Below are 14898 nucleotides of genomic sequence, written 5' to 3'. Positions count from 1 at the left end.
TAATGTAAAATAAAACGCAGGCACGCACACGCACACACACACACACACACACACACACACACACACAAATATTTAAGTCAACTCTCAGGAAGATGAAAGTCAGAAATAGTGTTTAGGGAGGTCAGAATGGAGACAGACTGCTAGAGAAACTCTTTAGTGTTCTGTGCATAAGGGGTTTGTCCAGGTCCTGGTTTTGCTCCGCTACTGGATAGTTGCCTTTGGATATCCAGTTAATTTCTAGTCTAGAAATGGTGCAGGGAGAATAATCAGTAACGTATTTCTTTTTCTCTTCAATTTTCTTTCGTTCCGCTAGTACCTGCCAATAGGTCTTCTTCGAGTTTTGCAAATCCTTTTTTGAAATGGAACAACACATGCAGTGTGAAGCTAGAATGACAACTAGCTGAATGTCCTTTTTTTTTTAAAAAAAAAGTAAAGGTAAAGGTTCCCCCGCACATGCGTGCTAGTCGTTTCCGACTCTAGGGGCCGGTGCTCATCTCCGTTTCAAAGCCGAAGAGCCAGCGCTTGTCCGAGGACGTCTCCGTGGTCATGTGACTGGCATGACTAGACGCCAAAGGCGCACGGAACACTGTTACCTTCCCACCGTAGTGGTCCCTATTTTTCTACTAGCATTTTTACGTGCTTTCGAACTGCTAGGTTGGCAGAAGCTGGGACAAGTAACAGGCGCTCACTTTGTTATGCGGCACTCGGGATTCGACCGGCCAAACTGCCGACCTTCTGATTGACAAGCTCAGCGTCCTAACCCACTGAGCCACCGCGTCCCTTTTTTTTACTCCCTTTTTTAATTATTTTCTCAGTACATCAGCACTTCCTGGCTTTGCAAGGAGGACTGCACTAAGGAAGTGATGGTTAGGTGGGGAGTGTGAAAGTATGGCCCTGGGATCCATGTCAAAACTTTCATGCCACGTTTCCTGCAGAAAAATCATTGAAATGCATATTCCAAAATAGATTGTGCATGTTTTCAGATCTATACTTCTTCCATTAGATTAATATCTTTATTGTCGACGACAAATCTGTTGACCAGCCCCAGATATTGCACAGCTTGAGTTCAACAACAGGCAATATTGCACTTAATTCAAAGCCATCTTCCATTTTTCTAACTCATCATCCTGAGCCAGATTTATGAGACTGCAGAATTCCCTAGGGAAAAGGTATCATCACTATCATCTCCCCCCCCCCCCCCCGGTCTAGAGCTAAGAAAGAAGCAGCCTCACCGAGAATTCATTGTCAGGCCCTATTTACTCTATGTACCAATCATTTTTTTTAGCACAAAGGCTGTTACTAGCTCTGGTTCCTGGTTACAATACAAAATGGGAGGGTTCCTGTATTTCCTAAGGCGCAAGCACATATCACACAATCCTCTGAAAGGCATAAATGACTAAGGAGTGGAATGCTAAGACTTGCAGCTTTGAGCATCACCAGTCCCATCAAAAGATCACTGCCTTTGTGAACAAAAGACATCCTTCCCTTTAGATGTGCCTGCTCAACCCTGTGCAAAAATCCCTCTCCTTGGCTGATCTCGTTCACTTTACTGATATCCTGTTTACTGACCTCATGTGAAGCACAAAGGCACAGATTGGCAATCTATGAGAAACACTGATTTTGAAAGGAGTAGATTAAACCAGAAATATCTAACAAATCTAATGAGCCTGAAGATCAATAGAAGCTACCTGAAAGTCATAAACTCTGACAAGTAAATTTCATACAAATAAGAAAAGCAAAAGTTGCTAGCTAACTGAAACTGCAAGCAGAGGAAATACAGAAATACCTGTAGGAGCCGAGCTTTGTTAAGAGAAAATTAGATGGTGATAGATAAGATGGGTACAAAAGGACAAGGGGAGGCGGGAAGGCACTGGTTTTAGGCGGTCCGGAGTAGTTTTTGAATGATTGGGGAAGGGGTGTTGAGTGTGATAGGGGAGGGGGGGAATCTGCGTGGGGAGTAGGATATAAAAATGTGTCAAACAGCTCTTGGAGGTGTGACTGAAATCCTGTGTTTGTTTCAGCTCACCAAGCCTTTGCAAACGCTTCTTTCAAATAAAACTTTGTTGCTGGAATTCCAAGTGAGTTTGTTTGTTTTGGGATCTTGAGCCACGTTCCAATTTGCTTAGCAATCCACCCTATTGATAGAGGCTAAGGACCCCACTCTACCTCTCTACAGCTTCCTAAGCATCCTTTCTGTGGTACAACAACAACAAAGAGGAGGCAGAGTTAGTTTGGGGAGGTTAACAAAGGCTAGAAGCATGGTTTTAAAGTCACAGCAATGAGATTACTCTGTGCACAAAGATGAAAAAAAATTCGACACTACTGTACCTACTACAGAGGAATAGCTTAAAGTTTAAAGATTTTGCTGAAATGGATGAATATAACTTCTTTGATTAGGGAGAAGACATTATCTCCATGTACTGTATTGCTGATTGGAAAGTCTTATGGACTTACGCATTTGCGTAAAAATGAAAACAACGAACTTGTGACCTATGGTTTTGATGATTAGATAAGATTATTAAAAAATGATATGATGTAACTTTAGAGAGGTCAAAATATACTTGGGTTTATAACAGCCGTGAAGAATATTGGAAGCCACTTCTTTATATTTTCTTTCTTTCTTTTCTATTTTTAACTTTTTTCTTTTCTTGCTCTGTCTTTTCTGTTCACTTTTCTTTTTTTCTTAGTTTCTGCTAGTATGTGCTAGCATTTATCTTCTTGTTTAAAGGTTTTAATAAAAAAAGATCTATCTATCTTTCTATCTATCTATCTATCTATCTATCTATCTATCTATCTATCTATCTATCATCTATCTATCTATCTATCTATCTATCTATCTATCTATCTATCTATCTACCTACCTACCTACCTACCATCTATCATCAAAGTGTAAACGTTAACACAGAGATCTATTTTACTGGCATCACTTGACCTGATACAGTAACATTATTATATCCTGCATAATACATTGGGATTCCAAGCACCCAAACTATTTGGTCTTAATGCTGAACAATCTGCCAGCAGGAGAATCAGAAACAAGCTGCTGTTAACCCAAGCCTCCCTGAGCCATACAGCTGACCACAAATTTCACAAAAAATAACCCGACTTACAATTCAGCTCTATTCATAAACAAGCCCCTTTAAGTTGGGCTGTGTGTGTGTGTGTGTGTGTGTGTGTGTGTGTGTGTGTGTGTGTGTGTTTCCAAAGCAGACACATCTAAGACATTAGCCATTCCTGATAACGTTCTTCAACCTGTGCTTCCTAAACAAATGAAATATTGCCCTTACTTTTAAAGGAAAACCGTGATTGCGCAGTGGCTATAATGCAGTACTTCAGGCTACTTCTGCTGACTGCCAGCTGCCAGCAGTTTGGCAGTTCGAGTCTCACCGGCTCAAGGTTGACTCGGCCTTCCATCCCTCCGAGGTGGGTAAAATGAGGAGCCAGATTGTTGGGGGCAATAGGCTGACTCTGTAAACATCCTAGAGAGGGCTGTAAAAGCACTGTGAAGAGGTATATGAGTCTAAGTGCTATTGGTATTGCTAAAACCATTACCAGTGTTGTTGTGTTTTTTTTTAAAAAATCCCTTTCTGTCCTATCAGGTTTCAGATATCACAAGAGGTGGGCAAGGGACAACTTTCCTGGACCCCCAGAGTTCAGCAAGCAGAAAAAACGCTTCTCTCTCCCAAAGTAAGAAAATGAAGGCATTCTGGAGCCCTGCCGATGGCCAGGCAGGACAAGATCATTCAGGAAAATGGAACAGAACTTTCTCTGTGTCCACAGAGTGCCAACTTACCATTTAGAGAAGCTACGCTTGCCCTAAGTAACACAGCAGGAATGAAGCTGTTTCGTACGGTCCGTAGCTTTGCTTTTTTTTTTTTTTGAAGAGCAGAAAATTGGCAGCAAATAAGTGAAAACATACACCCAGACCGATGATAGCTGAGCTGAGAGATTTTGGCAGTGTGAGGGAGCAACTTGTCTTTGTTAGAAGGTTGTGGAGAGGGAAAGGTTGGTTTTCTTTGGGGCTGGCTTTTTGTTTTGGGTGTAGTGCGGTCTCATCCATTACAGAAGCCCATTTAAAAAGCTATCTTAAGGCCAAAGTGTTATTTTAAGTATGCTAAAAGTATAATGCTGGGAAAACATGGGACCTTCCCATGATCGTTCTCAATCTGACTTCCGATCTCCTCACGGTACACGGAGGACACCTTCATACAATGACTTTCAGCCGGTTTCAAGCTGACACCAGGCTTTTGATTCCAGGTTGCTGGTCACTGGCTTATTTGGAGAGCTGTTTGAACATTCTGGAAGGAGGATGGGGTGATTGAGGGTGTTCTGAAAGCTAAGTGAAAATTGATCCCCCCCCAGACACCGGCTGAATAGTATTGGTGGTCTGTGTTCTTTCATCCCAACTTCAGGGCTTAAGAGTTGCCTTTTTAGAGGCTGAGTTATACACAGTACTGTATTTCTCTTTCCCAGCATAGTCATCTATTGCAGACATGTCAAACACAAGGCCCAGGGGCCGGATCCGGCCCGCGAAGTGGTTTCATGCGGCCCGTGAAGCCATCCTGGAAACAGTGAGGGAACGGCCCCCACTGCCTTGGCCCTGGCCCAGAGACCCTCCTTCTGCCAGAGACCCTCAGATCTGTCCCACTCCTGCCCAGGCCCCCATAGGCACCTTTGATGCGAACGATGTAGAGCTGGCCATGCCTATCCAGTAGGCCATACACACTCTAGCCACGCCCACCCAGTAGGCCACGCCCACCCTGGCTATACCCACCCAGCCCCCTGAGGGCAACCGCAATGCTGTTGTGGCCCTCAATGAAATTGAGTTTGACACCCCTGATCTATTGTATAAGCATGGTTACAATCGTTGGAAAAATATGCAGCTGCAAAAGGGCTATATAGGCTGTTCTCCTTTCCACCTTCAGAAGCTTTTAAACGTAACAAAAGAATGTTAGGAATGTTTTCAAAGCTTTGCTGTTTCGCAAAATCATGCCTCCCCACTCCCAGAATTTCCTATCACAGTGGAAAGTGAGGAGGGCTGTTCTCTGGTATTTCTTTTTTGGCATGAAATGGAGAAGAGGGGAGTTTTCGCTGCACTTGGACGCAAAGCATTTCACACACACATACGGGCGCAGATGCAAACCCAGAGACCATAATGGACAGCTAGAGACAATACTGATTAGTCCAGAGTGACCCCTGTGTTTTGAGGTTGGCGTGGAGAGTGAAGGCAATTGTATGAGCAACTTCAAATATGTTGGAGAGATTGAGGAATGGAATTGGTGGAGAAGGCTAGAGATGGCATTGGCTGGTCCAATCAAACAAATTCTCTCTTACTTGAGGTCTTCTAGTTCCACCTCATTGCTGATCCATGGCTTTTCATACAATCACAGTGTTCATGATTTATCTGTTCCAATCCCTGCTCAGTGCAGGATCTAGTAAAGTATTTATTTGCATTTCAATAGATTTCATTAAGCTCTTGGATGACGGTGGGTGCTGAAAGTGCACTGGCTTTGTTCCAGTTATTCAGAGTGATTCCAGAAGGTGGCAATAAGGGAGGCCTGTTCTTAGAAAACCATTCTACAAAGGTCAATTTTATCACTTGCATATGTTTAAAATTGACATCATGGAGCAATTGGGAGAAAGTGCAATCGGAGTCTCATTCTGGCAAAGCATTTCAGAAGGACACCAGTCAAAGACACTGAATGCCATTAAGAGATGCAAAAAGACAGATTCACTATGCAACACACATACAACACATGCTCATGACATTCATCAAGCAACTCAAGCAGCATCAGCCACAAATATCAAGAATATCATGCTTGGCAAACAAGCCCCAATGGATCACTGTAGCTTTTACTTGTTGAAGCCCAGAGTGTAATTGACTGCACACACCATACTAAGTCACGGGGATTTTCTAAACTATGGTTCATATATAAACCACTGCTGATATGATTAAACACCTTTCTTTTAGCTATCAATTATGTATGGCTTACAAACTTTAATGGCTAGGTTCAAACAGCAGTGTAAAATAGGCTCTAGAAGTAATATCTTATCACTCCATTGAGTGATACTGTATAGTAATAGCATGGAAACAGTTTCTCCAATACAAAATGTATATGGCGAGGTCTCCCAGGGTTTTTGTATCATGCTCAATAACCCTAAGCCAGCTCAGAGAGGAAGTCAGACTAGGCCACCGGTTATCAAAATCCGTATCTACTGCAAAAAGATTAGTACCGGAAGTAGCTCCTCAAAAGGCAAGGGTGACAATAAGAATCCCTTGGAGAAGGAAGATGAACTCACAATGGACCACAGCAACCATAATGACCATCTTGCTCATTAAGTGGATTATGCTGCCACATCACCCATAGGGTAAAACAAAGGAACCATTTATATATTTTGGAACTATATCCCCCCAAATTCCTGCCAGCCTAGCCAGTAGTTAAAGTCCCAGACATCTTAGGAGCACGGAATCAGGGAACATTTTTGCTTAACTTAATAGTATTATTAATGTTGTATTAAACATTGTACAAGAGGTAGCAACTAAAACCATCCCAAAGAAAAAGAAATGCAAGAAAGCAAAATGGCTGAGGAAGCTTTGCAAATAGCTGAGGAAAGGAGGGAAGCGAAAGGCAAGGGAGAAAAAGAAAGATACACCCAATTGAATGCAGAATTCCAGAGAATAGCTAGAAGAGATAAGAATGCCTTCTTAAATGAACAGTGCAAAGAAATAGAAGAAAACAATAGAATAGGGAGGACCAGAGATCTTTTCAAGAAAATTGGAGAGATGAAGGGAACGTTTCATGCAAAAATGGGCATGATAAAGGATCAAAATGGCAGGGACCTAACAGAGGCAGAAGAGATTAAGAAGAGGTGGTGAAATTACACAGAAGAACTATGCAAGAACAAGTTTAACGTCCCTGATAACCATGATGAGGTGGTCACTGACCTCGAGCCAGTCATCCTAGAATGTGAAATAAAGTGGGCCTTAGGAAAGCTGAGCAACAACAAAGCTAGTGGAGGTGACAGTATTCCAGCTGAGTTGTTCAAAATCTTAAAAGATAAAGTAAAAGTGCTACATTCAATTTGCCAGCAAATTTGGAAAACTCAACAGTGGCCACAGGACTGGAAAAGATCAGTTTACATTCCAATTCCAAAGAAAGGCAGTGCCAAAGAATGTTCAAACTATTGCACCATTGCACTCATTTCACATGCTAGTAAAGTTATGCTTAAAATCCTATAAGCTAGACCCCAGCAGTATGTGGATCAAGAACTACCAGAAGTACAGGCAGGATTTCGAAGAGGCAGAGGAACTAGAGATCAAATTGCCAACATAAGGTGGATCATGGAGAAAGCTAGGAAGTTCCAGAAAAACATCTACTTCTGCTTCATTGACTATGCTAAAGCCTTTGATTGTGTGGATCACAACAAACTGGCAAGTTCTTAAAGAGATGGGAGTACCAGACCATCTTATTTGTCTCTTGAGAAACCTATATGCGGGCCAAGAAGCAACAGTGAGAAGTGGACACGGAACCACTGATTGGTTCAAAATTGGGAAAGGAGTCCAGCAAGGCTGTATACTGTCACCCTTATATGCAGAGCACATCATGAGAAAGGCAGGGCTAGATGAATCAAAAGTTGGAATTAAGATTGCCGGGAGAAATATCAACAGCCTAAGATATGCAGATGATACCACTCTAATGGCAGAAAGTCAAGAAGAACTAAAGAGCCTCTTGTTGTGGGTGAAGAAGGAGAGTGCAAAAGTTGGGTTGAAACTTAACATTAAGAAAACCAAGATCATGGCATCCAGCCCTCTCAATTCCTGGCAAATAGATGGGGAAGAAAAGGAGGTAGTGACAGATTTTATTTTCCTGGGCTCCAAGATCACCACAGACGGGGACTGCAGCCAAGAAATTAAAAGACGCTTGCTCCTGGGGAGGAAAGCCATGGCAAATCTAGATAGCACACTAAAAAGCAGAGACATCACCGTGCCAACAAAAGTGTGTATAGTCAAGGCTATGGTCTTCCCAGTTGCAATGTATCGCTGTGAAAGTTGGACCATAAAAAAGGCTGAGCGCCAAAGAATTGAGGCCTTTGAACTATGGTGCTGGAGAAGATTCCTGCGAATCCCTTGGACTGCAAGGCGATCAAACTGGTCAGTCCTAGAGGAGATCAACCCTGACTGCTCTTTAGAAGGCCAGATCCTGAAGTTGAAACTCAAATACTTTGGCCACCTAATGAGAAAGAAGGACTCACTGGAGAAGAGCCTAATGCTGGGAAAGATTGAGGGCAAGAGAAGAAGGGGACGACAGAGAATCAGGTGGCTGGATGAAGTCACTGAAGCAGTAGGCATGAGCTTAAATAAACTCCAGAAGATGGTAGAGAACAGGAAGGCCTGGAGGAATGTTGTCCATGGGGTCACAATGGGTTGGACACAACTTCGCAACTAACAACAACAACATTAATGGTGGGGGGGTCCTTCAAATGATTTAAGTTACTGAAGTGCATTAAACCCTGGCTATTGCTATTTCATGTTCTCCCACTGCTTCTGCACAGAGAAAATATTGTTTTCAATCTGGCCTTGCCCACCTCACGTTTAAAATTGAGGTCATGACTATAAGAATAAAATAGAGCTGGCTTCTACTGCTCAGCTGCTAAACCCATTTACTTCAGTGTAAATGCCATTCTGTTTTAGAAAAAGATAACACGACTTTGAAAATATAATAGGATAGTAGGAACATTTGTAACTCTCTACCTGCCTGGCTACTTACCTTAAGCTCTCCACTTTAAATAAGAAGAAAGGAACTTTCATCAAATAGATGTGCTGACACTCCCTGAAAATATGCCTCAAATTGCCATCTCCTACATTCATGTTAGTCCATCTGCTGTTGATGGGCCTTGTTTGCCAATGCAACTAACCTGCAATTTTGGAATGGCCATTTGGAGCCCCTTTCCCTAGTATGTGGGGTCCTGAATGTTGGCCCAGAGGCCAACTCCTTGCTGTAACCCTGAATTTAGATCAAGTGTGTGCAGTTTGAAAAAGTTTGTTCCTTTGCTTTCATCCCAGCATTTAACGAGGCTATTAAGTCTGACCAAACCAATTAGATAACCTCTCTGTCACAAGGCCTCAGACTGAGTGTGACAAACATTCTCTTCAATGATTTGTCATTCACAGACTGTATGTTGACGTGTCAGGGAGAGTCTCTTAGCCTAGCAAAGGTGGAGCACCATATACTGACTCTTTTAACAGGGTCATAAAATCCACCATCACTTCCTCCCTGCCCCCACATACTCTCATGTCATCTCTGCCCCCTGACTACCCCCAACCAGCATCAATGTGGCCAAAGTCAAGCCAGCTTACTTCCTTGTCTTCTTTCCTCCACCATAATGAAACAAAGGAGAAAATTCAGTATAAACTGTGGCTGGGAAGTTTGCATAAGCAAAACACATGGCCCAGGACTTATTCTCCCCTGACATATTAAAGCTGGTTCTACCTCCTTTTTCATCTGTTACTTTAAAATGCAACATGCTTTTTCACCAGGAAGATCATCCTGGCCAGCAAGCTGAATTCTGCACTTATTGCCATATTTCTGTTCCTTTTCCTCCCTGAAATGCAATTTGGACCCCAACATAGAAAACCTCCAGAAAGCGCGTCTTAGTACAGGATTTAGATTCTTAGCTGAAAAATGCAACAAGGGCGATTTTAAGAACCCAACGGTATAGACCAGGGGTAGGCAACCTTGGCTCTTTTATGACTCGTGGACTTCAACTCCCAGAATTCCTGAGCCAGCGGTGACTGTCCACGAGTCATAAAAGAGCCATGGTTGCCTACCCCTGATATAGACCAAATCCAACAGGGAAACGTCTCCTACTTGACTGATCCCTATGAGAATCAAAAAGGCGGACAGAGGGGCCTTGGCTTGATCCCACAGGACTCTTCTTATGTTCTAGCCCAGGGGTAGGCAACCTCAGCTCTTTTATGACTCATGGACTTCAACTCCCAGAATTCCTGAGTCAGCATAGGTCTATAACCTCTGTAAGTGTGGGCGACCAATTTCAGCCCTGATTCTGAGCCGACTCAGGAATTCCTGAGCTGACTCAGGAATTCTGGGAGTTGAAGTCCATGAGTCATAAAAGAGCCGAGGTTGCCTACCCCTGTTCTAGCCCTTCGGGCTGATGTGAAGGTAAGTTGGCAAGATCTGCTGGAATCTCCATACCGCCAAGAGATTTGTGAATGAGGTTTCAAATGCCCAACTAGGACAGGGATTTCCTTAGCTGTCATAAGCAAAGTAAAGTATATAAAAATTGAAATGTCACAGCATAAGCACTTTTGAGTAATTGAAAGAGCTTATTTGGAGCACTCTTTTATTTCATTAAGATATAGTCCTGGTCACACTTTGTTAGCCCTGCAAGGTAGTCCAGGCAAGGCGCACAACCAGCACTACCAGATCTATCTTTATTGTAAGGTTGCATTAACCAAATCTTACCAAGTCTGAATGTATTTCTCCCCTCCTCTCCTTTTACTGTCTGGAAACCTGGGAAGGTCATTTCTGAAATGCTTCCTACACACTCTCTCTTTGGGTTCAACCCTCCTGTGGGCTAAGATAGTTTTTATATGCCCATTGTCCCATCTGTGGCTCTCCCTCCCATCTCCCCAGGTCATTCCCACATGTCATTACATACATGTGCTACAGATCACACATACATTCGTGTCAGAGGAGGGAGACAGAGGCAAGCACTCTATTGAGAAAGCAAGAGCACGCCCAACGGCAGAAATAGGTAACATCCACTCAAAACAGAATACAGTAAATGAAAGGTGTCCAACTTTGCAGATATCCAGAACTGTCATCCAATAGACCTGCAATACGTTGAGAAGGAAACTTCACTGTAATGCAGCAAGGGCTGGGCCACTGGGCTGAAATCCAGGGCCCAAACATCCAGGGGGGAGGTGGATTTCAATATCCACCCTACGAGCAGCAAATGACGGGCTCAGAATCAGGGCTGAAATTGTCGTCCACACTTACAGAGGTTATAGAGCTTACTGCCACCCTGTGGATTTGATCTGTGGCGTGTGTATGTAATGGTTTAATTGGGGAACATTTCATTGGAGAAGTGGGAGTTCCCAGGTGTGGGTGTGTGGGTGTGTGTGGTTAGGGGTGTTTACTCTGGACCGAGATGCCCTACGCACAGTCACCCATGCGCTCGTGACCTCCCGGCTAGACTACTGCAATGCTCTCTACATGGGGCTGCCCCTGAGGACCACTCGGAGGCTTCAGCTGGTGCAGAATGCAGCCGCATGAGTTGTGATGGGAGTCTCCCAATACTCCCATGTAACACCTCTTCTCCGCGAGCTGCATTGGCTTCCAGTTGCCCTCCGGGTGAAATTCAAGGTGCTGGTGATGACCTATAAAGCACTAAATGGCATGGGCCCGGATTATCTGAGGGAGCACCTGCTGCCAGCGTCAATTTCCCATTGTCCTGTGCGCTCCCACAGGGAGGGCCTCCTCAGGGTATCGCCGGTGAAGGATTGCCGACGGGCGATCCCCAGGGGGAGGGCGTTCTCTGTGGGCGCGCCTGCCCTATGGAATCAACTGCCAACGGAACTCCGGACTGCCCCCGACCTTCGTTCATTTCGCCGGGACCTAAAAACCTGGCTCTTTGAGCTATCTGGTCTGGACTGAGGGGTTTTAATGTTTTTAAATTGTGATTTTAATTTTTGGGGGCTAGACTTAATTTAATTTTATTTTAATTTTATATTGTATTGTTTTTAAATTTTGCCTTGTAAACCGCCCTGAGTCCTTCGGGAGTAGGGCGGTATATAAACCGAATAAATAAATAAATAAATAAATACTCCCTTCTTGATCTATTTTCCTCTGAAGAACAGGTGCTCCAAGGACATGAGTTTAGGACAGAGGAAGCCAGCTCCGCCCCATTCTTGTAGCCACGATGTACATGAGTTCAAATGGGAGAAACAGCTCAGAGGATCTCACCTCTGAACACGGTTTTATTTTGCTTCCTTTTTTGCACGTATGTACCAGGAATGCGTTAAGAAATAATAAAGCGTGGAAGTGCCCTGTGAAGTGACCTAGACAAGCTAGCGTTATTCAGCTTGTCAGCTTAAGGAAGGGGCTCCTAGCAAGCCATTAAACGGAGAGTCTAAAATTATCTCTGTGCACGAGGGCTGCCTCAGATGATTTACAACCTGCTTTATGTACACTTTCCTTTGTAACAACCAGTAGCCCTGCTCAAGAAAGATGACCAGACAGAAGGTCGCCTTTCCGACTCACCCATGCTCCAGATGCTGGAAAGGCAGATCTTCTTTGGTCTCACTTCCTCTAGCCTTCAAAGGGTACTTTCCAGAAGTCTGGCCCATGTCCTATTAGGTTTCTTTAAAATCAAAAGCAGGTTTGGCTGACTGCTGCAAAGAGGAGAAAATGCAACCCTGCTAGAATTATTTGCTCTGTCGATTTAGGGGAGGAGCATGCTGAGGTCGCAATGGGAGCCAATTATGGCCAACAACGGACGAACTTGCATCCCATTGCCTCATCCCTTCCAGAGGCATTTTGGACCCCTTGGAAGAAAGGCTGAGGTACTTCCTCTCTTCAAAACAACATGAATATGCTAAAAAAAACCTAATTGAAATTAAAGCTTTTAGTTTTAAATACTTTTCCAAAATTGTGTGTCCTGCATCAAAGTATTTTTTTTCTATGAAAAATCTGGAGATAGCATCTACCCGGGGCAGTTCTTGCCTTTCTGCCCTTACATCTGGTGGCCAAACATTTCATTCTCATTTCAGTTGGCTATCGCTGAACTTCACAATCCAATAAGGAATTTGGTGGAATTTCCTAAAAGCTTAAAAATAGCCACTTGTATATCTTGCTCACTAAAACATGTGAATTCTGCCCTTTTCAAAGAACTGCTGACATCTCTGCCTTCCTTGCATATCTCCTGTCCATTTCCATTCTGCAGTATTTACAATCTGCCTTACTCTCCTGCGTGGCCATAAAATCCACAGTTGGGTCACACCTATTCTGGTTACTATAAGTCTTTTCCGAGTTGATGAGCATCTTCAGAATTCTGGCATCTATCTGGGGGAGGGGGGTATTTTACAAAAATGGCTGTTGTCAAGAAGGCTTCCTAATCACAAAATGGTTCTCATAATGAGGAAAGCCAGTTGTTGTGTAGTGGGTTTCTTGCAAGTAGGAGGCGAGATGAGAGGGTTCAAACAGGAACATTGCTTTATTGTAGAACAGGAACAGAACTGAGAACAGAGGCTTCTACGCAGCTACTTATACCAGGGCTTTTCAAGCTTTTCACCCATTGTACCACTTTTAGGATATGGCAACATCCGAGTACCACCAGTCGCCTAGCAAGATGTCAAAAACCTGATGACCAAAAAAGAAAAAAGGAAAAAAAGTGATGAAGTACGGGTAATCCTCGACTTACAACAGTTTGCTTAGTGACTGTTCGAAGTTACAATGGCACTGAAAAAAGTGCCCCCCAAGCCACAGCCAAGCAAGACACCTGCCTGCCCGCCCGGCAGCGCTCTTCCTCCTGTCTGAGGCTTTCATTCTTGTGAGCATTTCTGTTGAGGATTGGCAGCGGGGGTGGGGTGGCGGTCTGTTTGGTTTTTATTCCCTCCATCTGCTGGGTGGTTGCAGCAGGTTTTGGTCACTTCACATGACCCTGGGACACTGTGACTGTCATAAATATGAATCAGTTGCCAAGGATCTGAATGTAAATCACAAGACCCTGGAGATGCTGCAACATTCCAGCTGGAGCCTGGTGCTGATCCTGGCGCTTCTACTGAGACCTGACAGCCCTGCAACTCCAGCCATCTCTCACTCAGGCTTGTGCAGTGCTGCCACCGGTTCAGCTCATTCCCCTCCCCTGCTACCACTTTTCTAGGATGGTGCCATTGTACCACAGGTGGTACCCGTACCACTGGTTGAAAAGCCCTGACTTATACGGGTGGCCACTAGGCGGTGGCCACTAGGTTTGAAGGAACCTATTCCCGCCCCAGAGCCAACCAATGATCGTCCTGGAGACTGCATGTCTGGGCAGCCAGCGACTGTTACACAGACACCCTAATTAGACAATCTCAAGCAGCATTCAAAGACATGTGAAAACAGTTCAAGTAAAAGGCCCAATACATTACACCAGTGTCAGCCCTTTGTGGTGTCACTACTGACACTACAAATTTAGAGCTGAACTCTATTAATATAGGCTAAAATAACAGAATCTTGAAAGCCTGGAACCCTTCCCTCCCTCTTGCACCAAAGAGAATCAAGGCGGAGCTGTGTTAATTTTCTTTCTCAAATCTTCCTGGACTCAATTTATGTTTTGCTAACAATCTCCACACTCCTTTCCCAAGGTTATCTCTATGCTTCTCTACAACCAGTCACAAGACACCCCTTTACCACTAGACATAGCTGGCTGAAGAATTCTGGGAGTTGAAGTCCACAAGTCTTAAAGTTGCTAGGTTTGTAAAGCCCTGCTGCACTAGGCAAACTTTCCGGAAATGTGATCCAAAACTTCTCGAGGTCCCTGAGCTGGGGGTTGCTGTCTCAGTTTAAGATTGACTGTGAGTTCCCCTTATCATTAGCCTTTGCCAGTTGGTGGGCAATCTTTCAGCCCCAAGGGTCTATGGAGATTTTCAGTCAGCCAGGTCATGGTTGTTCCAAAGGTACTTTTTCAAAAGGCAACTGGACTTTGTTTTTCCTTGAAGATAGTTCACTTCTCATCCAAGAAGCTTCTTCAGTTCTGAGTCCCAAGAATTTGGGGTTTGAGAGGAATACCAGGGAGCACACTTTTCCAAAGTGGATGGGAGTAAGAATCTGAGGGAAAGGCAAAAAATGGGCAGTGCCAGGTCAAGGTTTTCATCAACAATCTAGGATGTAA

General features: G+C 44.0%; 1 protein-coding gene across 7 annotated transcripts in view; it reads right to left on the bottom strand.

Moving 5' to 3' along the window:
- The window catches only part of SPHK1 (sphingosine kinase 1), a 50825-nt gene that overhangs the window by 11388 nt on the left and 24539 nt on the right, over positions 1-14898 (bottom strand). For 5 of the 7 annotated variants that reach the window (XM_081320966.1, XM_081320969.1, XM_081320965.1 and 2 more), the window contains one exon: positions 12285-13382. The exons of the other annotated variants lie outside the window; for them this stretch is intronic. In XM_081320966.1, the coding sequence (XP_081177092.1) occupies positions 12285-12288 (4 nt within the window). In that variant the 5' untranslated portion in view covers positions 12289-13382. The remainder of the gene's footprint in view (positions 1-12284; positions 13383-14898) is intronic. 7 annotated transcript variants of the gene reach the window in all.

The sequence above is a fragment of the Vipera berus genome, assembly GCF_964194415.1.
Source record: "Vipera berus genome assembly, chromosome: 2".
In the NCBI taxonomy this organism is placed as follows: domain Eukaryota; kingdom Metazoa; phylum Chordata; class Lepidosauria; order Squamata; family Viperidae; genus Vipera; species Vipera berus.
This window is presented reverse-complemented; position numbering and strand designations above follow the sequence as displayed.